The sequence below is a fragment of the Varanus komodoensis genome, unplaced genomic scaffold (assembly GCF_004798865.1).
Source record: "Varanus komodoensis strain SLA01 unplaced genomic scaffold, ASM479886v1 scaffold39, whole genome shotgun sequence".
Classification (NCBI taxonomy): Eukaryota; Metazoa; Chordata; class Lepidosauria; order Squamata; family Varanidae; genus Varanus; species Varanus komodoensis.
Window position 1 is genome coordinate 8,987,694 of NW_025335922.1, and position 27,146 is coordinate 9,014,839.

At 45.1% G+C, this 27,146-nt stretch overlaps 2 protein-coding genes across 2 annotated transcripts in view; one reads left to right on the forward strand and one right to left on the reverse strand.

Annotated features, from left to right (window-relative positions):
- The window catches only part of DENND11 (DENN domain containing 11), a 29,042-nt gene extending 25,610 nt beyond the window's left edge, over positions 1–3,432 (reverse strand). The window contains exon 1 of the mRNA XM_044441033.1: positions 3,171–3,432. Within this exon, the coding sequence (XP_044296968.1) occupies positions 3,171–3,423 (253 nt within the window). The 5' untranslated portion in view covers positions 3,424–3,432. The remainder of the gene's footprint in view (positions 1–3,170) is intronic.
- Positions 3,433–3,648: 216 nt separating this feature from the next.
- WEE2 (WEE2 oocyte meiosis inhibiting kinase) lies at positions 3,649–26,318 on the forward strand. Its single transcript, XM_044441218.1, has 12 exons — positions 3,649–3,713; positions 6,590–6,951; positions 10,659–10,849; positions 12,672–12,723; positions 16,963–17,135; positions 18,999–19,120; positions 19,547–19,693; positions 21,324–21,425; positions 23,352–23,437; positions 24,583–24,753; positions 24,839–24,981; positions 26,036–26,318. The coding sequence occupies exons 1-12, from the start codon at positions 3,677–3,679 to the stop codon at positions 26,199–26,201; spliced, it is 1,752 nt and encodes a 583-aa protein (XP_044297153.1). The 5' UTR covers positions 3,649–3,676; the 3' UTR covers positions 26,202–26,318.
- The last annotated feature ends 828 nt before the right edge of the window (positions 26,319–27,146 follow it).

Consider the following 27,146-nt stretch of genomic DNA (forward strand, 5'->3'; position numbering starts at 1 on the left):
GCCAGGAATGCTGGGAATCATAATCCACAACACCTGGAGGACATCAGGTGGTGAAAGGCTGATCTAAGACCGCAACCATCACTGTGTCTCATGGCAGTGAGTCCTGTAAACTAGTGACATGCTGTGACAATATGCAGGTCCATTTGCCGGTCCTGATTCCACCACCAAATAATTGCATGGAGTGATCTTATGCTCTACTAACACAGGAGATGCAGGGGAAGGGTTCTTATATATAGGTAAACAAATTCTAACACAGAACTCTGTTCCTCCAGACGTTGTTTGACCCCAAAGTCCCTCATCTCTGACCAATAGCTATGGTGGCTTGTAGGAACTACGAGGCCAACATTGTCGGGATGGCCATGTGTTTCCTACTCTTGTCTGAGCATAATCAATACAGTTACAAAAGCGGGAATACTGGGAAGGGGACAAAGGCTTCACACTTCACATACAGACCTTATCTCACTGGGTGATGTTTACACTCTTGCATTTCAGGCAAAGTTTAAGGGAGGAAAAGGAACAGCACATTTCCTTGAGGACCTAGTTAATACTCAGCACAGGGAAGGCTCAGGAGTTTGGAGTGAGGCAAGGCCTAGAATTCCCATGGATTCTTTCGCATCAGCAATCCTGAAGAAATGTGCTCTTCTACCAAGGAGCTTTTATCTTCCAAACTCTGACAGTCCGTGCAGAACAATACTGTCAGTTCTGCTAGGATAGAACTGCTAAGCTCACAGTGTCCATCCAAATATACCCACCTGCTTGGGGATGGGATAGCTGTGATTCCTGGAAATTTATTTACTTACTTCATTTTAATACTGGTCAATAGGCAAAGGCTCTCTTGGACATGGGTATGTTGTCCAGAGAAAGAAAAGGTACTCATGGACGTGGAAAGATGCCGCCATTCAGAGCAGGATGGAGAGACACATGTACTTCCCACACCAGACACCAAAATGCCTTGGGGAGGCCCTATTCAACATCTGTGTCCCCCAAAGATCTTAGATCAAAGTCAATGGTCTCGAAAGGTGCTGAACAGGATGAGCACATATACAGTGACTGTTCCAGGTGCCAGGGAGCATAACAGAGCTTGCTTTAGGTTTTTGAGGGCAGGAAACCCATGGTGCCCCTCCTCATCTATGAGTCTGCCTTCTTGCTGCCTTTGTCTCTGGCTACTCCTGCCTCTCACACTTTTTCATCAGTGCTAGCACTAGTTTGCTTGACAGGCTGAGAACCAGCAAGCAAGCAGGTCATGGGATGGGTGCTTCCCCTCACTGTTACTGCTGTCTGGACCAGAGCGAGAGGCAGTGTGACAACAGTGAAGAGGAGGCACAACTCCAGGCTGCTTTTGGCCACAGGCCCAAGAGGGTGGGCCCTTGGCGGGTGCCCAGCCATATCTCCCTCTGATGCCAGCCCGGGATTTTATCCAGGAGCTGCAGCTGTACATGCTACGGGCTGAAGTGTATGCTCTACTACCTCTGGCAGATGCTCCTCCAAATGCAGGGAATGGAGATGGTATTAGTCCACACATGCCTTATCACTTGCTCTCATTCCTAAAAATGTCTGATCTGACCAGAGTCATGCATGCTTCAATTACTTTCCATTGGGATTACTGCAACAGACCTTACATGGGGCTGCTGTCAAAACTGGTCTGAAACTTCAGTGGGTCCAGAAGGCTGCAGCCCACACTGTTGACTGGGAACAGTTATGGAGAAGATGTGACTTCCTTGTTACACCAGTCTCACTGGCTACTTTCTGTTTCTGGGCAAAATACAAAGTGCTGGTAACAGCCAGACTAACTGAAAGAGCACTTACTTGCATAATGAGCCTTCCTGATTCTTAAGATACCCTGGTCAGGGCCTTCTTTTGAGGTGTATTTGTTAGAGATCAAAAGAGGCCCTTTTCAGTGGCTGCACCCAGTGGTTCAACTTTTTAGTAGCCAAACTTCCTCCAAAAAAGGCTAGGTTCATTCCCTTTCTGTTGCCCTTCTGTGAGCACACAAAGACTTGCTTATCCAAGAACACCTTTGGCCTATAAGTGGGTCTGTTGGGTTGAGAGCTTGATATGTATTGCTGTGGTTGTTTGTAATTATTTGTTTTAACTGTATAATTAGAGTTGTGTCCATTTTTATTCTATTTTAATCAATTGGAGTACCTTTTTTTGGTGGAAAGGTGGGATTCAAATCAAACAATAAATCTTCCAGCAGCCTTTCTAACCTTCAGTTTCTAAATGAGCTTGGACCATGACTCCCATCATCCCAAGCCATTGATCATGCTGGGCTGGGAATTGTAGTGCAGCATCTATTGGACTCATCCCTGTCACCCCAAATGTAGAAAGGTTGTTTTAGAGAAATCTCCCTCGTGAAAGGTTAAAGAGGAAGCAGAGGACAATCAGGGGAGGCTTGTTTCTATGAAAAGCCAGTGTGGTGTAGTGGTTAAGAGCATGGGACTGGGACTCAGGTGATCTGGGTTCTAGTCCCCACTCAGCCATGGAGCCAACTGGGTGACTTTGGGCCAGTCACAGACTCTCAGCCCAACCTACCCCACAGGGTTGTTGTTGTGGGGATAAGATGGAGGAGGAGAATGATGTAAGCTGCCTTGAGCCCTTTGTAGGAAAAAGGCAGGATATAAATTGAAAAATAATAAATAAAAATAAAAGGAGAACATATGTGTATGCGTGCGCACGTGTGTGTGTGATGGGGGGGGGAGTCCACTTGTCTTCTGGGGAAATCCAAAGAGCAAACAGGTGTGAATCCTCTTCACAGGCGGAGGACCCTCTATCTACATTGAGGTATTCTCCATGTATTATGAGCCAGTGGGATTAAGCCAGCACATCCTTCCTTATGACCAACCTGAGGGAAAGGTAAATATCAGACGAGTCCCGCCCTCCGACGTGGAAACCGAGGCCTCGAATCGCACAGAACGCTGCAATTCACTTACATGGAGAGGCGAAAGAAAGCGCGCTCTGCACATGGTCAGAGAGACATGACTCCCGCCCCCCCCTCCCCATCCAACCTCTGAGAGAGGAGGTTGTTGCTGCAGAAGCAACCAGCCATCGCGCGCAAAGCCGAATGCAAAGGGGGTGGGTGCAAAACCCAAGGTTTCGTTTTCAGTGCAGAAAAACGAGCGGAACGGTGGGAGGTCGTGTGCACTGGTTCCCGCCGCCGTCGCCATCCTTACCGGTGCGGGAGTCGAAGGTGACCACGAACACCGCCACGATCTGGTCCTCCTCCACCTGCTCGCGCTCCGGCTGCCGCAGCTGCTGGAGGCGCCCCCCGGGACGGCTGCCGCCCGGCTCGCCCTTGCTGCCGCCTCCCCATGCCGAGGAGGCGCAAGAGCCCCGCCAGCCGCCGGGCTCGACCGGCTCTGGCAAGGAGACGGCCGGGCCCTCGGCCCAGAACAGAAGCGGCGCGTCGTCTGCTTGCTCCACCATGGCCCAGCCAGCTGCGGCGCGCCGAGGTGAGGGGCGGCGCTTGGCGGCCTCTGGAAACGCCCGGTCTCCGCCCTCGTCCGGCCGGCTTCGCCCGGCCGCTCCGAGAAAGGGAAGTCGGAGAGGTCTCCCTGCGCCGTCTCTGTCACCTGACGCGCCTGGCTTGCCCGGGGAAGGCGCGCTGGGCGTCCCAGTCCTGGGCAAGCGTAGGCGCCGCCGGGAGGCTGCGATCCTGGATGCGGCGCGCTAACTTAGAATGGGGAGTTCTTCCCGCTCGAGCACCTTACTGGGAAGTAAGCCCTGCTCTGCTCCGTTTACTCCCGAATAAGCATGCACTGGATCGCAGCACCTGAGAGCAGGAACCTATGCTGCCATATTCCAGATGTAAACCCTACTTTGAAAATCGTGCAAAAAAACTGCGACAGCCACTATCCGCCTACCTGAGAGTAAGCCCAAACTGAATTCTTTCTGAATGGGCTGGCTTTTATAAAGTACCTCTGAAAGGTCTTCTGATAATGGACTCATACCAGCACTTGTTGGGGGGAGCTTCCCATAGACGTTAAGAACACTTAAATTCTGAGTAGACAAATGCAGAGATTATTCTTTTTAATATATATACAGTTGGTGCAAGTCAATGCATGCTTAAATTAAAAAAAAAATACTTCGGCTTCCTGTATTCTGAAGCCAAAATGTCTGCTTCAGGAATTCTGGGAGTTGTAGGACTTTTTTGTTTTGTAGGATTATGCCGTTTAATTCTAAGCAGTTGAACATAGATTAGGAAGTGCACTTTTTAAAAAATCTCATGTAAACAGGCCAGTTTTATACACCGTTATGGACCGTCCCCACCACCACCGACATTTCATCCTTAAAATAACCTTATGAGGTAGATTAAGCTCAGCTGTGGTACATAAAGTGACCTTTAAGACTGAGGGAGAAGAATATAGATCACCTTGGATATAGTGCTGTATACTTCAGTGGGGTGTACTCTGTAGTAAGTGGGTTTAGGAGTGCAGCCATGCTAATCTGTGAGTAAGGTCTGTTGGGCAGAGTAGGACTGCAGAGCAAATATGTATGGGATTGAGCTGCAAGTTGCAGGCTGTTAGATGATGTTTATTGATGATGTGCACGGGACTGTACCCTGATAGCATAATCCTTATTGATTTTTAGAAGTGAGTTCCACTATGTTGAATGGGACTTCCCAATGACTAGGTGTAGGGTTGCAAGCTTATTAATCTGGGAATAAAATCTTTAACACATCTGGAAGCTTCAGTTTGGGCTGCAGCTCACACTAACTCTGGGGCATACTTCTGAGTAAGTATGGATAGGATCGCTGTGGTGTGTGCCAGGCCTTGTATCTTCTAGTGGTACTTATACAACCATAAGGTTTTTATTTTGTGTGCACATGCAGGTTGCTATTCTACAATGGAAGAAATTTTACTCCTCATAATGGAGCTCACCTGCCCTTTGGTAGATAAAAATACAAACAGTGGTCAGTGGTGGATGTGACCAAATATCTAGCAATTACTTCACTTTAGATTCTTGATATTCAGTACTTGGGAGATTTGTTTAATATTTAGGAGGTGCTGTGTGATTTTCATCATGCAGCCTATGCTTTTAACAAGGAGAAATTAGCATCATAGAAATTGCCTTATACCAAGCAAAATTTCAATCCTAGGGACCAAGCCAAGCCCACCTGGTATTTAAATCTGGCCCTGCAAGTTTTGCCATTTCATGGTTTCCCAGTTTTAATGCAGTTTTTTCACAACTGTAAAATGTTGAAAAGCTTTTCCAAGGCTTAGTTACTGACCATAAGAGCTTTATGATCAGTTATACCAGTATTTGGTTCCTATCCCTGTGTCTTTGGCACTGTCCACACTGGAATGTGTCCCTGAGGTTTTCTCTATGGTGGAGTTTTGGTCCCTGGGCAGAAAGAGGTTCAACACTCCTGCCTTATAACAAGTCTAACCACTGGTCCATCTAGTACAGGATTGTCAGCACTTCTCCGGGGTTTCTTCCTGGGAACTTTCCCTAACCGGAACTGAATCTTGGACATTTTACATGCAAAGCACATTTTCTACCATTTCCTCCTTCAAGGGCCCTTCAGCGAGCAGCCCGTCAATGTGTCTCCACTTAATGCAGATGAATTCAACAGCAATTTCATTTTCCTGCCTTCATGTTCCCTGCTTTGCCTTTTGTGAAGGAACTGTGTGGCTGTAAGTCCTTGCAGAATAGGCCATGATAAAAACACAGGATAAGCCAGAAGCTACTCTTAAGCACTATTTCCCAGGCTCTTCCCTCCCAGAATGCATCACACATCAGTGGGTTTACTGGGAAGGAGCTAGCAGGAAGTAGGGGTAATTACTTTGTGCTTTTAATTCTTGCCTTTGAATGGGTATTGCAGCACCAGTGAGAGTCATTATACATTTTGTGGGGCATTTACTAAGGGATGGAATTTTTTTCCAGTCAGAAAAATGTTTTGTCAGAAAACACTGGCTAGCTGGCTGTGTGCCTTTGCATCTGCTTGTAGCATATGGCCTTCCTTCTGGGGTTTAGAGATCGCTGTAAAAGAGTTATTACGTGGAACTTTTCTCTGGCTAGTTTCTGTGTATACTGACTGACTTAGACCCTTGTGTGAGAACAGCTGTAGGCTGAATGCTTATGCTTAATGAATATGAAACCTGGCTACAGCCGCCTCCTGATTCATATTCCCTTGGAGACAAGTACCAGTAAGTTCAATGGGATTTATTTCCCAATAAGGATCCATAGAATGTCCCTTGTTCCTGTGTCTCCACATCATGTACTGATTCCACCCTTAAAGAAAGCTTAAAATAAATGTAAATAAAATGAATAATGAATCTTTTAAAATAGACAGTGTTCCCACCAACCCACTCCATAAGGGACTATTCAAAAGGGACATCTGTATGTATTGAGTAAAAGTTGAAAGCTAGCTCTTAATGCCTAAGAAAGGTCACAGAACTAGGTCATGCCTGTGACCTTTTGCTACATGAAAGTAAGTAGTTAGGACAGCTGGAAGGAAGGTGCTTTAAGAATTGGGTTTGTTTTGCAGAAATATGGAGCAGGCTTGGGATAACTGCCAAGGTCATGGTTGAGGTAGGTACTGCAAAAAGTTTGTGTCTAGTCTGTACTATTTGCCTTTTTCTCATTCTAGCCACAATGGATGACTGGAACAGCAATAACAAAATTATTCAGAGGCTGGATTTTTCCAGCTGTGGAGAAGACACTGAGTTGGAAGAAGAAAATAGCATGCAAGAGGAAGAACTAAGACATGGCAGCCCCCAGAAAAACTGGAAGTCTCAGAGCTGGCGAATGCCCAGTCCTGTCCCAGTTACTCCACAGAGGCAAATAGTTGACCTCTCCCAGAGGCTTCCAAAGTCGTGGCCAAGTCCTGTGAGAGAATGCAAAGAATCTTTGAGAAAGAAAACTCTCTCTTTGAAGGATTACCCTGGGACTCCACTGCACTATGTTACTTGGCAAAAACTGCAACTCTGTGATACCCCAAATACCCCAAAGGTAAGGTGGATGGCATTGGTGGTAAGACTTGGTGTATCCTACTCCTCTAAGTAAACGAACTGCATGTGGCGTACAATGTAATCCTGCTCAACATGCTTGACATTTTGACAATACTCATAAATTTATGCCTTTTTTCTGTGTAAAATGCATTCTACTGTTTCAAATATGAAACTTCTATAGTCTTAGCAGGCAGGACCCCCGGCTGTGTCGCATGTTTTATCTGTCCCTTTCATGTCCATGAATCCTCAGCACTGGAGAAGCTCTTGATTTGCCAGAAAAGATTCTGCCTTGGTTGGTTTGGTACAAGTGCGTCCATAAAGATGTACCCTGGTGTAGTAGTGTTTTGTAGGAGGAGGAGAAGTGTGCCTTTAAACCAGAAGTAGCCACCTGTGCTCCCGCCACAGTGAGCACTGCCCACCTCTGAAAGAAAAGCTTTAAAAAAGAAAGAAACTAGCATCTGTGGGACTGTCTCAAAAAGTTGGCCCATGTTGTTTGCAAGCTGGATTTGACCATGTTAGGGCTATATAGCTGCTACAAAGCCCTAATAGGACAAATTACCTGAGATCAAACAAAATGCCATTTTGAAGGGGGCTATGGCCCATGAGGAGGGGGTCCAAGGGATTAAAATGGCCCATGCAGCTCTTGAGGTTGTCCACCCCTGCATTAAGCCAAGTCATCATGATGGATTCATCTTGCATTCCATTAGGAAGGCTCAGCACAGTGTATATATGGACCTATCTTGTGGGAGGATGCTCTGCATTTCCTGGTACCACTTGAACTGTGGTATTGGAGCAGGGCAGCATTGTTGAGCTCACACCTGATCACCCAGACCTCGCAGCCCTCCTGTTGTTACTGGGGCTTGCTGGCTTGTTGAGTGAGAAAGCAGAGAGAAGGGACACTTGCTGCTCCCTGCTGATTTCCTGCTTCTTCCCACTGGGCAATAAAGCACAGATAAAGGGGTATGCTTGGGAGCAAAAATTTAAGTGGGCTATTCCCCGCCATTGCAAGGAAACCAGAGCAAAGGAAAGAGAGAGGAATGTGATCTGGACCATTGCAAGCCAGGTTTGGCCAGTTCAGGATTCAGAAATCCTTGCCAGTTTCTTGGAGTAGATTGGCAAGGATGCCTGAATTCCAGTGCTTCAAAAATAGCAGCAGCAGTTCCGATTTACAACCCCCTTCATGCTTGGACTTCTGAAATGAGAAATTGATTTTTGCATAGAAGGACTATGAGCTCAGCTCTGTTATGCTACTCCAAATGTATCCTTGTGCAAGAAGAAAGGCAAGATATAAGTATAGGAAATGAATTCTCTCCTCCCACCCCAGTCTCACGAGAGGTTGTGTTCAGAGTACAGGATGTGGACTGGAGGAGCCTTGGTTCAAATCTTCTTAAAGTCTTCAAGTTCACTTAGTGAATTTGTGATGGTTATCATGGGTAGTTGAAGCTACTTCAAGAGATTGTTTGGAGGATAACCTTAAGAGGAAGAGAAACACTCCTGTTTTCTCTGATGAACTGCTGGGTATCAAAGAGTTCAGCCTTCCCCAGTACAATTTATTCAGCACATGCTGGAATGGGGATGCTGGGTTTGCAGGTTACCAACTTGCAGAAGACTGGAACAACTCTGTTTAACCATCAGAATGTAGCATGGCAGAGGCAGCTCGGATTCAATTCAAAGGAACTTCTGCCAGTTATTTATCCCAGGTTCTACGTCGTGACTCTTCAGGCTATAATAACAAGACAGCCTTTTGGCTCTTGAGAGGTGTAAATAAATAGATAAAAGATAGATGATGGAGGACTCGGCTGGCATTTGCAGCTCTCTCTCTCTTGATTTCTCTTTAAATCAAATATGAGTCAAGTAACCTTTTGCAAAGTCTGTGATGGAGTTTGGAAATTCTGACCTTGGGATAGATGTACATTTGGTGTTCCTACATGGAAAGTAGGTTTCTTTTCCCTCCCCCAATACAGCAGCCTTCTCCAAGCTGGCCCCATCCAGGTATGTTGGACTATAACCCCTAGCACCTGCAGCCATTGCAGAATTGAGTAGAAAGTAAGGCCATTACCAGATTGTATCACTTCAAGGTGCAGGCTTGGAAGTGGCATGCTTAAAGGCACCACTGCATGTTGGAGATGGCTTTTCCTGGTGTGGTACTCATCCTAGTTTTCTCCTTAAAATTGAACCTCCAGTTTCAAATGGAGAGCACCTTGTCATGGCTATTGATGGCTTCTGTCTGGCTATTTCTTCCCCTGCTTGTGAGCTTTCAGAGCAACAGCCAGTAGTAACTCTGAAGGAGCTGGAGAGATCCATGGCTGAGATGGAAGAAAGCACCCATGGGACAACAATCATCCTGACACTCTGCAGAGCTGGGCTTTCTGAGTGAGCAGCAAGAAGAAAGCAAACCCATATTGGAGCTGGGGTGGAGCTTGCAAAGAGGCATGTGGGAGACACAGCAAACATGTGAAAAGGGTTCTCTGGTTGTGCGGAGACCGAAATGGAACTATCTGGCCTTGCTACAAAACACGATGAGCGGCAGAATGCCAGCAGTGCTCATTGCCCTGAGAACACCATCCCCAGGGTGAAGCATGGTAGTGGTAGCTTCCTCTTGCAGGAATTATCTTTTCAGCAGGGACTAGGAAGCTGTTCAGGACTGAGGGGAAGAGGGAGCAAAATACAGGCAGTTTTAAGGGGAAATCTGTTTCAGTGTGCCAGGGACCTGAGCCTAGGGTGAAGGGCTGTCTTCGAGTAGGACAGTAATACTAAATACCTATCCAGAGAAAAACTGGAGTGGCTTAAAAGCAAGAACCTGGATGTCCTAGAATGGTCCAGTGAAAACCCAGACCCCGCTCTGATCGGGAATCTGTGGCAAGACTTGAAAGCTGCTGTTCATCAGCAGCCCCCATCCATCATGACAGAGACAGAGCAATTTTGCCAAGAAGAATGGGCTAACATTGCAGCATCCAGATGTGCAAAGTCAATAGAGACTAACCCAAGAAGTCTCACAGCTGTCATTGCTGCCTAAGGTGCTTCTTCCAAAAATTAATCCAGCAGGGTAAATACTTACGCCATCAATGCCAGGTTTATTTTTGTTTACTTAACTTTTTTGCCACAATAAAAAAAGATTTTCACCTTCACAATGTTGAGTGTCAACGTGAACCTCAAGTGGTAACAATGCCAATTACATCCATTTCAAAATGTGGAAAAGTGAAAGGGTATATACGAATACTTCTGCAAGCCACTGTTCTTGTTACCAACCAGCTAGGCTGCTGCTGTTGCTTTTTTTTTTTTTTTTTACATAAGCATTTGGCTCCTGTTTTGTTGGTTTGAAGGGTGGTTGTTTTTTGAGGCAGATGACTATTAATATTCTCTGATGCAAAAGTATGATTTCATGGTTTATTGTTGGCACATGTTTCTAAGCTGCTCTGTGCTCTTTTTGGATAATGGGTGGATGATAAGAATCATACAAGTGCATGCTTAGGGAAAACAAGGCCTATAATACCCAGTATGCCCCAGCCAACCATTGGATTGCACCTTAAATGCACATTAGCACTAAAAATTCATAATGAGATAGTGTTTTGCATGCTTTGCAAGGCATTAGAAAGGTTGGAAATAAAAGCAATCATTAATGTCTTCCTTTTTTGCAGGTCATGCAGGTGTGTGTTTCTGGTGGTTTAGCACATCCTTTATTGATGATCTTTGTGCTTTGTGCTTCAGAGTCTCCTAAGCAAAACAGCTTTCCCTTCACCTGTGCGCAAATTCCCCTCCAAAGGGATGAGAAACTTGAGATTCACTTCTTGCACTGACCCTGAGGAGACATCTTTGGTTAACATTAACCCATTCACACCCGAGTCATATCGACAGATGGTTTTCCATCCCAATGACAAGAGGAAAGCCAAAGGGAAGATGTGAGTGTTGTCTTACTAAAATATCTTATTACAGGGGTTGATAAGGCAGCTCAGAATCTGCTGGTATATCTCTGCATGATGATATTCTCCTCCCCCTCTTCTTCCTCGTCCATAGATTTATGTATCACTTACTGTATTTAGAAAATATTCTAATTGGTTGCAGTAGATTAGCAAGAATGTATGGCCTGTTGTTGCCTAACGACAGCAAAAGTTAAAAAGCTTTCCCCCTAAATTAGGTTGCTGAAAAATATGCTTCAAGGAAGAAGTAGGAGCAGTCTTGTGTAGAAGCAGTGAGATTGGTTTTGTTACTCATACTGAGCCAATATTTTGCATCCTGTCCAAGGCTACTGAACCTCTGGGGTTTCGGTAGAGGTTTCACTGCAGTGACTACTCTGACTGGGTTCATTCAATACAAACCAGACTGAAGGCCTAAGCATGGATTCAGCATTGGTTGTCACTGAACGGTGGGTTGCTGTTGAAACATGGGCTATTGTGTTGTCTGAACCCATGTACAGTAACAAACCACAGCAGTTGACAAGCTAACAACAAAGGATTCTTCAGGGATAGTAAGTCATGGCTTATTAGCATAGCTGGGTTCAGACAATACCAGTTATCATGTTGTTTGAACCCAGTCTCTTTATATTTCTTATGAAGCCTTGGAGCATCCTCCAAAGCAGGAGGAACCCTATGTCACAGTTAGGACCGCGAGGGTATGGAATGGACTTCCACAGGAGGTCATTGAGGCCCCATCGGTGAGGGTGTTCAAAGATAGGCTGGACATGCACATGGTGGGCATGTCGTGAGCAGAGCCGGCTGGAGCCGGAGGTCAGACTAGATGGCCCAGGAGACCCCTTCTGACCCGCTCTGTTTCTATGTATTCCTCTGTATTAAATAACAGGAAGAGCATCCCACCCTTTACTGTTGCTATTAGATCACATTACATTTATATGCCACCTTTTTTCCTCTTGTGAGGAACCCAAAGCAGCTTGCAGACTTCCATTTTATCATCACAACAACAACCCTGTGAGAGAGGGATCTGAGAATTAGTGAGTGGCTCAAAGTCACCCATGAGTTTCATGGCCAAGTGGTCTCCTAGGCCTCTGGTCCAACACCCTTATCTCCACACTGGCTCTCTAAAACCTGTGATTAGCTGGTAGAACATTGTAGGAGGTGAGTATAATGGTTTACATACTCAGTGGTAAGTTTTAGAACATTGTCAATGAGTAATGGCACATCGAATCTGCTGATCTTCCATGGGAAAGCAGGTTTTGCCATTGCGGATCCTGCTGGCTCACACTGTTGATAAGAGATCAACATTGCACCAGTGCATGAGCTGAAGCATGGATGGCCAGCTGAGCAGCTTGCTTTTTCTCTTTCCCCAGTTTTTCCTGCATCTGCAGGATGGAAAAGGTGATGCTTGAACTGAAGCATGTGGATCTGCTGGAGTTGGCTGAGTGCTTCCTTCAAGGCTTAGGAGTCTTGGATATCACAATTCTGGGATCCAATTCCAGAAGCTTAAATTGTCATATTACAACTTCCCGTGTCTCCAGATATCAGGGGATTGTGCATTAATGTAAAATCTGCATTGATCTGAACTAGACTACGAACCTCTCAATCTGCAGGCTGTAGCCTCCATGATTTCAAGAAGGAAATTTCTTGCAGTCTCTGTATGCTTATAGCAGAAATGCCTGTATAAATACTTTATCAAGCCTGAATAGTTCCTGAGGCTGGTGCTTAAATATTTAAATAGTGAAAAAGAAAGCTTGTGTCTCTTATGTTTGCACTAGGCTCTGTCTTCATATAATTAAACTTATCATTTTAGGGATGATCCTAGCCAAAAAGGGGGTCCTGTGGAGCAGGGGTTGCCAGCCAAGGTGAGTAGCTGATGTTGGCTTTGGTGTAGCAGTGCCATTATGTTCAGCAGCTTTCTGTTTGAAGAGAAGAAAGAGTGCACTAATCTGGAATGTTAGATAAAAGAAGTATTAGCAGAACACATGCTGTAATCTTGACAATTTCAAAGGAAACCTGTAATAAAGTGTGTAGGAAGGAGAGAAAAAGAGAACAAAGTTACAGTGCAGTAGTTATTACAATGCTAAACAACAGGCTCCAATCCTAATACATGGTTAAAAGCAAAAATATATAAATGAAGAGAGCATTCAAAACATTAGGAGAGCAGTCCCAATTTATGAGGAATGTTTTTAATATTGTCACTTCAGTCCTTCCCTGTAATCTAACCCCAATCTTCCGTGAATTGCACTTTCCCTGAATTGAACTAAATGTGTCATAATTTTCTCCAGCTCTTCAGCTACTTTTCGAAGTGAAAAAGGAAAAAAACACCTTTCCCATATCTTTGAATATTCTTTATTTTGGGTTACTATAATCAAGTGATAGATCAGTTCTGAAAACATTAAGAGTCAGTGCTACATAATCAACGATGTAGACTCTATATCGGTCCTTTTTGGTCCTGGAGAAGTAAAGCCTTGGTTTGTAACAGAGTATGTTGAGGACTGAAATACTGAGCAATGACTGTGTGTATAGGACCATTCATTGCCAAAGGTAGTCCTAGGGTAGCCTGCATGACATTTTAAAAGCATTATAGTGAGAGCCAGTGTGGGGTAGTGGTTAAGAGTATAGGACTGGAATTCAGGCAGTTTGCGTTCTAGTCCCTACTCAGCCATGGAGCCAACTGGTGACTTTGGCCCTGTCACTGACTCTTAGACTGGGTTGTTGTTTGGAGGATAACATTGGGAGGAAGAGGAGAACTATGTAAGCCACCTTGAGTTCCTTGAAAGGAAAAAGGCAGGATATAAATATAATAAATAAATAATAATTATACTGTTACTGTAAGCATTCAGCAGAGCCTGCTCACTCCTAGGCATGCTTATTCAGAAGTCCTTGTCTGATTTGCAGGTGTGCCTATGTACCTAAAACAGCATAAAAAGATAAAAGGTAAAGGTTTCCCCATGACATTAAAGTCCAGTCATGTCTGACTCTTGGGGGTGGTGCTCATCTCCGTTTCCTAGCCGAGGGAGCCAGCATTTGTCCACAGACAGTCTCCGTGGCCATGTGGCCGGCATGACTAAACACTGAAGTGCATGGAATGCTGTTACCTGCCCACCAAAGTGGTACCTTTTTATCTACTTGCATTTGCATGATTTCGAACTGCAAGGAGCTGGGACGGAGCAATGGGAACTCACCCTGTTGTGCAGATTCGAACTGGTAGCCTTTTGATCAACCAGCCCAGCAGCTCAGCAGTTTAACCCACTGTGCCATTGCATCCCTTTAGCAGAGTAAATCCCATTGAAATGTGCAGCAATATATCCAGTACAGTGAATAAATGTCTGATACCGATCCACATCCTCACTCAGCCATAAAACTCACATTGGTTGAATTGTTTCATATCAACATATTACTTTAGTTCAAAGGTTTTCACATAGTTTTTTGGCTAGCGAATTCTAATACAAATTCAAATGATTTCCACATCCATGACTAATGCATGAACCAGGATTTAGTGATTCAGTGACTTTCACACTTCATAAATGTTCATAAATAGATGATTCTCTGCTAAAAAAGCAAATAAAAATGCATTTAGAGATGTGTACTTTGCAAAATTACTTTCAGACACGTGTATTTAAAATTCAAATATTCATGAAGATTCTATGTTTAATTTGTTTTTATATGTTATCATTACATTTATATCCCATCTTCTTTTCCTCATGCATGGAAGCCAAGTTCTCTTACTTGGTTGGCATTCTCTCCATTTCATCCTCACTACAACCCTGTGAGGTAGGCTAAGTTGCGAGTCAGTGACTAGCTCAAAGTCATCCAATGAACTTGGTGACTGAATGGGGGCTTCAAACCAGATCTTCTGAGTCCCAGTCCAAAAGTCTAACTGCTATACTATTGGCTGTCCAGGAGAGGATGGGCTTACGAGTGAGCCCGTGTTGAAATAACTGTTGGGTGGAAATAGACTTTTATCCATCCCTATGCAAGCAGTGCATCCTCAGAGCTCTTGTGGGAACCAGACAGGAGATACTACGCAGTTCTTGTGTCTTTTTTAATTTTCTATGGTAAGAAAAGGATGGAAGAAGCAATGGGAAAAACAAAGACAGCTTACAAGTGGAAGATGTTATTCTTGCCTTGTAAAATTCTGTGAAGGAGGCAGGAAGTTGGTGTGATAAAAGAGCAAACTGGAAGCATTTGGAGTAGCTTCTCCTGGAATCTGAACCACTTTTGAATACCAACGTGTGTGTTTTGTTCTTTGCTGTGTAAACCAAAGTGTGCAAATGGAAAGCTGTGACATACTGAAGAGAAAGGAGCTAGCTAGTAAGTTGGAAAGGAAAATATTCTGCTAGAAGTCTTCTCCCTGTGTGTAGCTTTCTATGTGTAGGGTGTGTATGTGCGTGGGGGGGTATTTGGCTTTCTGTAATCCATCGGTATTTGGAATGGAGGGGTAGGAATTCCATTTCCCCCGTCCCTGGCATTCCGCAATGATATAATCCTAGATGAGGCCTGACAATTTCTCATGCTGCTTTTGCAAGTGCAGATCAGAGTCATTTTTTATCCTTATTGCAGTTGACTGTGTTAATTACCCAGAGAGAGATTAAGGATTTTTTTTTAAACCCCTAATTGAAAAGCTAATGAAAACAAGGCTTCGGTAGAGGGTGTGCATGGTGGGAGAGAAAGTGCTGAACCTTACTCAGGATTAGATTAATATCTCCTGCTGTCCGTCCTTCCTGTCCTGGTGCACAAATCTCTCCTCTGCTTCTTCGCCCTTGAGTCACTTCGCACAAGCGAGTATGAGATGGATTTTTTGCTTTCCAGTAAATATTTTTAAGCGATAAAGCACCATCGCCCTCTTCTGGAGAGAAACCAGGCTGAGTCTACAGTGTGGCTTGTCTCTGGTGATTTCTCTCCCCAGCCTCCCTCTGGGAAAAAGCCAAGAGTGTCTTTTGTAACTTTAAGCCAAAAGTGCAGAACCTCTTTCAGAGAAGCTCTGGGAGATTAGGTATAGGCTGGGGCCAGTGGTGAGTCTGCCACAGTCGAAAGAGGCAGGGCCAAGAATGCCCAAATACCAGCATATTTCAGCATGAAGCTCCTTCTGCCAGCAATTTAGTCTTAGGCAGAGACAGTTTAACCTTACAGAATGTGAGAGGACAACACAAAACCTGGGATACCACAAGTGATTGGTGGCTGGGAGGAAGGAGTGGGATCAGGGAAGGTAAATTGGCCTTTTGGGGACTTCTGGGGAGCCAAATTTGACCCCAGCTCTGAGCTTCTGCTCCTCTACTTTAAACCCTGATGCCAAGTTTTCTTCCTTCTCAGCAAGCATTTAGCATGTCCCCCACCCCCCTGCTTAATTGGGAAAGCTTCACAATGGGGTGCATTGCCATTTGACTGAACTCATAAATGAAGCCACAGCTCTTTCAGAAGACATCTATGCTCCTCTTCTGTCTCTGGCATTTCCTATTCAAGGGTCTCTTCTTCCAGGGTTAGGAACAGAATTCTGCTTGAGATCCGGAAGTACAGTTGCCAATTAGGGTAGATCCACTACAGAAGGGTCAGCACTTTCTATCCTATCATTCAGCTGCCACACAGTTTAGTAAGACTATACTGAAATTTGTGCTATGCTCAACCCAGAAACTCTGGAATTCACCTCCGCAGGATGCTGTAACGGCCTCCAATTTGGATGGCTTTAAAGGGGAATTGAACAAATTCCTGCAGGAAGGGGGTTCTTGTCTGGATGCTGTATATTACACAAGTAGCAGAGGTAGGCTATCTGGGTACATCAGTTCCTGGGAAACATGGGCAGGGTGGAAAATGGGGGAAGGATGGAAGATCCCCAAATCACTGTATGCAATCAAGCTCTTGTACTTCCCTAAATTAGTCCTTTGGATTGAGGCCTTTGTTAAACAATTTTCAGAAGGTGGTAATTCTATAGATTTTCAAATAGAAAAATAATAGGAAACTCTCTGAGCAAAGAGTGATTTTGGACTTGCCTGCATATATTTATGAAAACAATCATAAATCTGAAAGAAGGTGTTCTCGAGTTCTGCTCCAGGACTCATGTATGATCTCCTTAACTTACGTGGGTCTGTCTTTGCCCTCCTCAGAGATTTGTCTTACGTGAGAGCAACATGGTGTCCCGCTACCAGAAGGAGTTCCTGGAGCTGGAGAAAATTGGTGTGGGGGAATTTGGTTCTGTGTACAAATGCATCAAAAGGTTGGATGGGTGTGTTTATGCCATCAAGCGCTCAAAGAGACCCCTGGCTGGATCTGCGGATGAGTAAGTGAACAGTGCAAAGCAAAACCAGAAAACAACTGCCCTTCACTTAGTAGACACACACATACGTACCATGAGGGATTATGACTGTGGGTTTTATTCGCCGCCCCCACCCCATAAGTGAAGATTTGCATGGGATACAAGGCTTCAGCTCACACACGGCCTTCCCATTCTCCGATTGCCTCTGCACATGCACCAAACCTGACCCAAATTTCTCCAGTTTTCCAGAGCAAATTTGAGGTGGGAATACAGAGCAGAATAGGCAATCCATTCTGCCAACCAAACTAGTCTTCCTAAGAGAGCTTTGAAGGCAACATTTGCTTCTGAATGCACCAAACTATATTACACAGCCTTTAGTCATCTGTAATAATAAATAACAGTGTCTGTTTTTTGACATTACCATTTTCAGGAGCTGGTGAAACAGTACTAATCTACACACTGGCTAAAGAGCACATTAGATTCTAATGTGCTCTCAGGCCAGTGTAGATTAGACTATCACCATTATTTTTTCAAACTGTTATCTCAACCCAGCAAGCATCCCCCTACTTATCCTTCCAAGATGGCCTCTCTTTAGTCTGTGCCAAATATTGTAAATCTTGCCTTGACATGAGACATTTGGCTTTGCAGTATTTCTATGCTTTTTCCACTAGGACAAGCAGGTAGAAGCTGTAGGGCTGCAGCACTTTCCTGGGCTCTGCTTGCTTCAGAAGGAAGACACTGGAGGCTGATCTCACTTGCAAATATATGGCAATAGGCTCAGATATTACAAGCTGAGCATCTAATAGAGACACACATGGCGCTCCCTGGAGGAACCCTGTGCCTCAAGCAGTAGGCACCGCACAGCTCTTCCATCTCTCTTCCAAAAGGGATTTTCCGCAGTAAGGAAAAAGTGGATGAAGCTTTGGGAGAGCAGTAAGTGGGAAGAGGTGTTCCCTGGAAACCTGCCCTTGCAATTCTGTGAATAAGATGTGGCGATGGTGCATTAGAAACCTTGTCTAGAATGAACCACAGCTTAAAGTAGGGGGTGCAGAACCATGGGCCTGGGGTCCATTATGCCCCAGCCAGCATCCCAGTCCAGCTCTCCGAAGTTCCTGAGACAATCTCTCTGGCTTTTTTTGGCTGCCCCCCTTGGTGACTTCCTAGGTGTTGTGAAGTTTTTCCCCAAAAGGTCTAAATGCCTCTCCCAAGGCACAGTTACCGGCAGTAAGAGATTTAAGCTGAAACAGGCTTGTACATTTTGCCCAGCTTCTTCTGCCTTCAGCACTGAAATATGGTCCTTGAGAGTGCTTCTGAAATGGGATTTGGCAGGAAAGAAGCTGAGAGAGGGTCAGCCCTCTTGGTGTAAACCCTTGGACAGACAAGGTCCGCTCTCATCAGAACTCTGGAGACAGAAAGCTCCCCAAATGGCTGTTAGCATATGGCGCCACCCTTGGCTCTCTTTCTCTTAGACCTGAAAAGCTGCGATCAATGAACTCTCTTTATACCCAGTGCCAAGACTAAACCATTCCTAAGTCAGAGCGGGAGGTGTTCTGGGTCTGAGCAGTGGAATGGGGTTTTAAATGTGGGTTGTATTTCCAAAAGAGAGCCTACAAACATCTCAAGTAACCAAGATCACATTCTTCTGAAGAGAAATGTTAATTTGTTAAGCAAATTCTGAATGACCTCCCCCCCCCCCCCGCCCGAGCAGTATGGCACCTTCCAGATGTTTTCTAGCCATTTAGTGAGCACTCTCATGAACAAAAAGTCTGCCTGCACATACTACTGTCTCCACTTACCCTCTCCTGTCCAGTTCCCAATCTGACAATGATATTGGAGTTTTAATTATGGGTCCCTCTTTTCATCCCCTGCCCCCCTCTCTCTCTCCAGGCAAATGGCTTTGAGAGAGGTCTACGCCCATGCAGTGCTTGGCCATCATCCACATGTTGTGCGCTATTATTCTGCTTGGGCTGAAGATGATCACATGATTATTCAGAACGAGCACTGCAATGGTAAGGATGCTGGGCCCATGGGGGTCTCCGTTGCCCCACTCCAAAGTGACTGAACTTTGAAATCCATGGAAGCTTTGGACAACCACATGTTGGGGATTACATAAGTGGAGCCAGCTGGAGCTGGGGGGTCAGACTAGATGGCCTGGGAGGCCCCTTCTGACTTTCTTTTGTTTCTATGTTTTGTGTTTGTGAATTCCTTCATGGGGTCTCTGTCATGGCACCCATGAGCACCAGTGTGCCTGCACAGACCTCGCTTGGCATTTGCCAGGTTCCCTCTTTTCTTGATCTTTTTTGACTTCTTAAGATGCCTTTTAAACCCATTGTAAGAGCTCCTGGGGGGGGGGTGGGTCTGGGAACAGATGGACTTGGTCAAAAGAGACTTTGCTCTCTCTGGATGTACCTTCATAAACATTTGGTTCTCTGCAGGTGGAAGCCTTCAAGATGTGCTTTTAGAAAATGTGAAGACAGCAGACTATTTCAAAGAACCTGAGCTGAAAGAGATCTTACTGCAAGTCTCCATGGGGCTGAAATATATTCACGCTTCTGGCCTGGTTCACCTGGATATCAAACCCAGTAAGCCTTCGCTGGGGCCACACCTGAAAGGGGAGGGGCCGCAGCTCCGTAGCAGAGCACCTGCTCTTATGTAGAATGTCCTGGATTCTATCCATGAGATCCCCTGGTAGGGCTGCCAAGACGCCTGTCTGAAATCCTGGAAAGCTACTGCTAAATGGACTCGGACTTCATGAAGGCACCTTCCTATGTTCTGATGCTCCTTCAGTGACAAATATTTGTGCATCTACTGCATTGCCATCATGGAGGACATCAAGCAGCATGTTCTTGGTGGATCTGCATGGGCCTGTGGCCCAGATGGAATGGAGACGAGCCTTCAGTGTGGCAGCTCCATTCCTGTGGCATGTCTTCTCCTTGGAGCTCAGGCGGGCACCATAATTGTGTTATTTCCAGTGCCTGCTGAAAGCATTTATTTCAAAAGCCTTCCTTGCTTGACCAGACACTTTTTAACTGATACTCTTTTTACTGATAGGTTATGTTATTCTTCTTAACTTGGTCATCTCTCATTGTGTACCACTCTGGAATCTGTGCAGATGAGGAGTATAACTATAAATATAGAGTTTAGAGAAAGTGTGAGCATACTGAAGCCCTGGGAGGTCTCATTCCTGTATTGATTTAGGAATTGCAGCAATGCCAATACAGAGTTATGAAAGGTTTCTGGAAACTCTCCATGGTTGCGGCATCAATAAGTCATGGAACTTAATTAGAACTGCAGGATTATTGTTTCTGAATAGCCAGGAAGCATGGTGTTTGCTTTGTATTTACTTCTTTCATGATCAGTTGGGGTACTTCCACAACACAGAGAAAGCCAGAACAGGCCCTGCAAAGAAAGGCTGAAGAAACAAACTTTAGCCTGGAGAAAATAAAATAAAAGTGGGGGCATTATAGTAATCTTCTGATAGCTATACTTCTCTGCTGCCCTAAGAGGCAGGATCAGCCCTAAAAGAGGTACACAGGAGGATAGATTTGGGGTAAGCACAAGGAACAACTTCTTGATGGTAGAAATAGTTCAGTAATAGGACCAGCCAACCCTTGTTGGAACTCTTCAGTTAGGAGCTGGAAGTGCTTTTGTTGGCAACGTTCTACCTCTAGATCTCCTGTCTTCATGAGGGAGTTGAGCTAGATTGCCTACAAAGCTGTCTCCAGTTCCGTGTTTCCATGAAACCTGATAATGTGGCTGATAATATCCTGATTGATAAACTCTGAAAATGGGACCTCTTGTGATTCACTTATGAGCTCTAGCAGAAAGCAAATTGGCTGTTGCATATCGAGTAGGAACTTCCATAGTCCTTTATACTCTTCCACAGGATGGAATCTCCAGGGACAGTGAGGAGTGTTAGGATCATGAATGGGGAACCTCAGGTCCCAGTACCAAGTCTGGCTGTCGGGGGGTCCCAGTCTGACCTTCTGGGGTTCCCAAGACAGCCCCTTCCCTTTCCCCTTTGGCCTTGCCCACCATTAGAAAGTGGCCTCCAAGATCTTCTCCAAAATTGTTTTTGACCCTGAGGCTTGGAAGCATTTTTCCTCCCCAGCATAGATAGAAATTTGTGGGATGCAAGCCCTGTGGACTGTTGGTATAGTTTCCTTGCATGGATAATGCAAGCTTCAGTGTTTTATTTCTTCTCGATTGCAGGCAATATTTTCATATGTCACAAACTGATGGGGCCTGCTGGTCATGAGGAAAGTGACAGTGAAGATGATGGGTTTGCTTCTTCTAATGTGGTATATAAAATTGGTGAGTAGTTTACATGTTTCTTTGTCTCTGGACAGCTTTGTGCGACTTGCTTTTCAGGTTGTGCTTTCCAAATAGCTCATATAATATACATACCACTCTCTCTTCCTGGCTAGGAACTTAGTGCCCCAGGACTCTGTACATGGGACCTACTGAACAGCTGGTCATGATAACTGGAATAGGTGCTGAAATGTAGTGGTTCTGGATTCAGTACAGAGAGATTCAGTGAGAATCATTGCATGTGTGCATAATGGGTGTGGTGTGTATGTCAAGAGAATTTTTTCAGACATGGAGCACATCACACAAGGAAATCCATGTGTGGAATCCGGATTACAAACATTGCCACTGTTCGATCCAGGTTAGAGTTCATAATGATGCAAATGTGGAGGAAAGAAACTGGATCCGAGTATTATTCAGCCTTTAATACTCCATTGTACCCCTACAACATGGGCTCTGCAAAGTCCAGCAGCACACTCATTGATACTGAGTACAAAATCGTCCATTGTGATAGATCTGAGACTGGTTTTAAACAAGACACTACTCAAACGCTCGTTCTGTGGGTCATCCCATTGTCTAAACCTACCCGTGCTAACAAACCATGACTTGTTAGCCACAAATAGCCCATGAAGAGATTGGTTGTTCACTGTGGTTTGTTTTCTTGACTGGGTTCAGAGCACACAATAACCCATGGCTCAGCAAGAACATACATTCTGCCCTTGAGTGTGGGTTACCATATTGTCTGAACTCGGTCATAGATGTGAGTTAGCACACTGGAAAGCCAGGTCAAAGGTCAGCTACCGTGCTGGCTGAAAAGTCAGTTGCCGCTTCCAGCATATGCCAGTCCTGGTGGTCTATAAGAAACGAAGTGGTGACTGATGTGGCTATTCCCCTACAATCCACATGTGATTCGGAGCAATTGCTGCCATTGGGTTGTCTTGCTTTGCATTGTTCCAGCTTTGAGATGAAATGGGCCATGGAGTATTTGTGATTTCAGCCCTACGTTCCAGGAATCACTGGGGTTCTTTGGAAGCTTCTGTAAGGAGAGAAGCCTAGCTCAGTGGAAGAGAGTCAGTCCCTGCTACCTCTTCTTGGAAGGCCCAGATAGTTGATGGGGAAGGGCTTTGCCTGAGATCCTGAAGAAATGCTGCCAGGCAGAGCAGACTGCACTGGGCTAGAGGGGCAATGGGCTGGCCTGTTATACAGCAATGGTTCCCTTGGCTGGCGGCAGTTCTTCACTGAGTGCCATAGTGGCAGGTTTGCTGGACTGCTGCTTATCCTCCTGTGTAATGCACAGTAGCAGGAAGTGGTTGCTGATCATTAAGGGGTCAGCTGTAAAGAGCAGGTACCTGCTGGATGATGAGCTTTGATTTTGGAGCCTCCATTTTTCCTAAGACCTGTTGGCAAAAGTCAGGCAGTGTAGAATGAACACAAGAAGCTTTTGCAGTCTCTCCATCCTCCAGCTGGTACATTTGGTCCAGTTGGTACACCCACTTGCTCCGCAGAGGGTGGGGATGGGCAATGGGAGGGGAGAGGCTTGTAGATCCAGGTCTTCTCCCCTCCCAGTCTAGTCCTCCTTCCTCTTCCAAGGGTGGAGCCACTGGGGACCTTCTCCCCTCCCCAAGGTTGTAGCCTATAACTTGGGGAGAATCCCCAACATCCTATAATGCCCCCTCTAGAGGCCATAGGCTTGTCCTCTGAGAGTTGTCCTCTGTTCACACAGAGCAACTCTTGGGCCCATGAAACTTGACCAGATGTTGCAGCCATGAATGCTTCCCAGGAGCTTTCAGTGTCAAGTGATCCCATAGGAGATTTGCTGGGTTCTTCAGTGGACAAGGCTGAAATGTTAAAAGGTCTCCACAAAGGCAGAAGGCATTGAAAATGACAGGCGCATTCAAAGCCTCCGGTATCTCACACGTTTCTCTTGATCAGGGGACCTTGGGCATGTGACGTCCATTACCAACCCCCAAGTGGAGGAAGGAGATTGCTGTTTCTTGGCAAAGGAAGTCTTGCAAGAGGTAAAATGGTGGCTTTCTTGAGGATGTACATGGGGAATTCTAGCAGACAAAGTACCCCATTCATGTTCAAAATGCCTTTTTGTTGTGTTCACATTTCGCTACTTTACACTACAGTTTTGATTTTATGTAAGTCCTACTGATGCTGCTATTATTATTAGCCTCAATAGCATGAGACTGCCACATACATCGTGCTTAGAATTGCAGTCTGGGGAATCCCACACAAAATTTGCAATGCCTACTTGCTAACATGTGGCAATTAACACCTGGCCACCAATTGATGAAAGGTTCATTGAAGGGACTAATTGGACCTATTAAGGATATGAATGAAGGACCTATTAAGCATATGCCAAAACTAGAGCAGATGTTGGAAACCTATTGTATTCCAGATGTAATTGAATTCTAATTCCCATAAACCCTAGCCATTGGTATGATGCCTAATAGAGATTGTAGTCCAACATGCGGTGGACTGCAGGTTCCCAACCCAGAGGCAGAACAAACATTATTGAGGGTGCTTGCATATGTCTGTAGAACAGGTGGGCAATTGGTAGCCCAAAACACCCGATGGGCCACAACTGCCAACTACAAGTTGCCCACACTTGCCGTAGAAGTTCAGACTGGGGCCGTGGTCCAGCATAGGCAAGCCCTTTACTGCTTTTGGTTTAATGCTGCATATCAGTTGTTTGAAAATTTAGTAACAAGTAATGGCCTGTGTTTCAAGAAAATAGAACACTCAAAACCATCCTCTTTCTGCTCTTTAACATCAAGAGTACATCTTGCACTCTACCCCTTTATTGCCAGGACTGTTTTAACAAGGTTTTCAACTTTGGGTCAGAGATATGAAGTAGTATGAGTGTTTTAAATGAACTTGAATTTAATTGGATAGAGGGATTCAGAAATAAATTGGGAAATCTGCATATTCTACGCTTGGATTTTAAATTACGAAAGCTTTCAAACTCAGTTGAAGCATTGTCAGTTCTAGAATATGTCCCTTTCTTATATGATAAGAGCTTCCTAAATAATGTTCCCAACTCTCTGGATATGTTGGACTACAGCTCCCATAATTCCCAGCCAGCATGTGTCAGACTGAAATTGGGTTTATGGTCTCACCACTTCAAGATCTCTAGTGCTCTTCTTTCCCTCCTTAGCAATACTGCTATCTGCCCAAGGCAGACATCTTTGCGCTTGCACTGACAATCGCTGTAGCGGCAGGCTGTGGACCACTTCCTGCCAACGATACCATGTGGCATCACATCCGCCAAGGCAACCTTCCACACATCCCGCAGCCGCTGTCACGTGGCTTTGCAGAACTGCTGGAGGTGAGCATCCTTGGGGAACTAGCAAGGAGCACTGGCAGTTCAGCACATCTGTCCTCTACAATCTTTCGCTTTCTCCTTACCTCAGTTAATGATTCATCCTGATCCAGTGAGAAGGCCATCGGCTGCTGCATTAACCAAACATTCTGTTCTCCGACCTTCTCTTGGGAAAGCTGCCCAACTTCAAAGACAGCTCAATGTGGAGAGGTTCAAAACTGCTATGCTAGAAAGGTACCGTTGTTCACTCTTCAAAACCAAAAGGTTTGCAATGAACCGAGGCTTCAGGTTACTTGGTTTGGAAGCGAACTCCACTCTTGCAGGATAATTTACTCTAGATGCTACTCAGGCGAATGACTAGACCCCTCTTCTCTCTCAAACATCCTGACTTCTTACCCCATCATAGATTTCCAAGGTGATGATTTTCCATGAGGATCTGATATGGCTGATAAAAGGGAAATGCTTTTCTTCTTAAACAGACATTACATGGACTGAAACTCAAAAGTTGTGATAGCTTAAAGTGAGGGGTCTGTAACTATTCATGCCACATTGGAGAGGACAAGGTAAAACAGAGGACTTTTGGACTCAGTGGGCATATTAGGAATTTTGAAAGAGTGTTATGGATGTGCTCATAAAATGGCTGCCATGGATTGAAAGCTTTCCTCTTCAAAAAGTGACTGCCATGGTAGGGTGCCTCATCACAGAAGACTAATTTCTTAGAAGGAAAACTGGTAAAACAAAAAGAGAATTAATGTCCCCCCAGACCTGAATACAAGGCAAAGGAGGAATGAATAAAAATGGAAAGGGATGGGGAGCCTCTAGAAAGAGAGAGGAGATTGCCATTCTGTGTTCATCCTTTTTTCCTTCCTTTTCCTCTTTGCACTCAGGAGCCATAGCTGTGTGAAGACAATAAAATGTAGGGGTCATAAAGCAAGAGGGCCTTGTATGCCTTTCTGCATAGCAAACCAACATACAGGTTGGGGAGGGGCTGTGGTCCTGTACCTCTCAACCTCATATACTTTATCTTTTCCCATCCAAGGCAGGCCTGCAATTAGCATATACATCATACTTTTAGCTACTAGCAGAATCTGGCAACTCCACATTTTGCAGGCACTCACTAGTGAGCTGCTTTTGGAAAGGATATGAAGGGTCCAGCACTTCTTCCATTTCCTTGCTGTATCCATTCCCCTGAGGTTGAATGTGCTTTGCCATCAACATCGTCCATCTTAGGGAAATGCTCTGTAATTCAACGGATCTTTTTGTTAATCACATCTCTACTCTTTCTTAGGGAGCTAAGAGCAGCCCGTCTTGCCCAAACCTTCAAAAAGGACCTGTCTTTGGAATGTGCCCAGTTTCGACCATCTGGATTCAGTGCAAAGCATCAGAACAGCAAGAAACGTTTGGTGGGAGGCAAAAATGCCCGGTCGTTTAGCTTCACATCTGGTGGCTATTGAGAACCAGGCTGCTCAAGCTTTGGAAGGCATATCTCAGAGTGAAGAGTGACCATGCAGGATAAGAGATCATAACTGCTTCATTTTTGCCATCATGACTACAATTAGCATGGTGCAAAATCTCAGTGGGAGATGGTTGCTGGCCATCATATCTCTTGTTAGACCATGCTGTCCTTCTTGTCCTCTAGGTTGGCCACTGAAACCTGGCATCTATAGTTAGAGGGATGCTGTGGCAGCAATCTTAAATAGACTAATTTTTCCAGCCAGGGTTGGACAACTTCTGGCCATCAAATGTTTTGGCCTCTTCCATCATCTCCCAGTGTTGGTTATGCTGACTAGGCCTGATAAGGATTGTGCTTCTCCAGATTTTTTTGGTTGCCCGCAGCTGCTTTAAACTGAGAAGTCCCCTGGATTCTCAGGGGTCCTTATAACTTTATTGCCTTCCTCCAGGTTTTTATCGGCCTGTTTTAAGGACCTCTGTGTTTACCGTTGAAAAAAGAAAAGTTGGCTCCATACTGAGTGTTTTAAAGGAATATCTCTTAGGCAGCAGATGGCTTGTTCTTCTGGAAGGAAAGGAAGGGCCATATGAGGCTATGCCACTACTCTAAACTTCAGGTCCTGCCTAAAGAGCCTGAGAAAATAACAACATATATTTAATATTACCATCCTAGCAGATGGGATGCTTCTGAGTTGCCTTGTTGTCCATAGGTGATTAGAAAAACAGAACCTGGTTTGGAAGCAGGTGCTCCATTTCCAAATGCAACAGCAGGCAAGAAATAGCCTGTCCTTGATGGCTGTGTCTTTTGAGCACCCGCTTTATCCTTAATATGGCAGTGAGTGGCCTACATACAGCCATGGAAAAGATCTGTCTTCTTGGAAAGGGGAGGGGTGGGTTTTTAAGTGCATTTAGAAGGGAGGAAGACATGCTTCTAGAAGCCCTTCATTTTC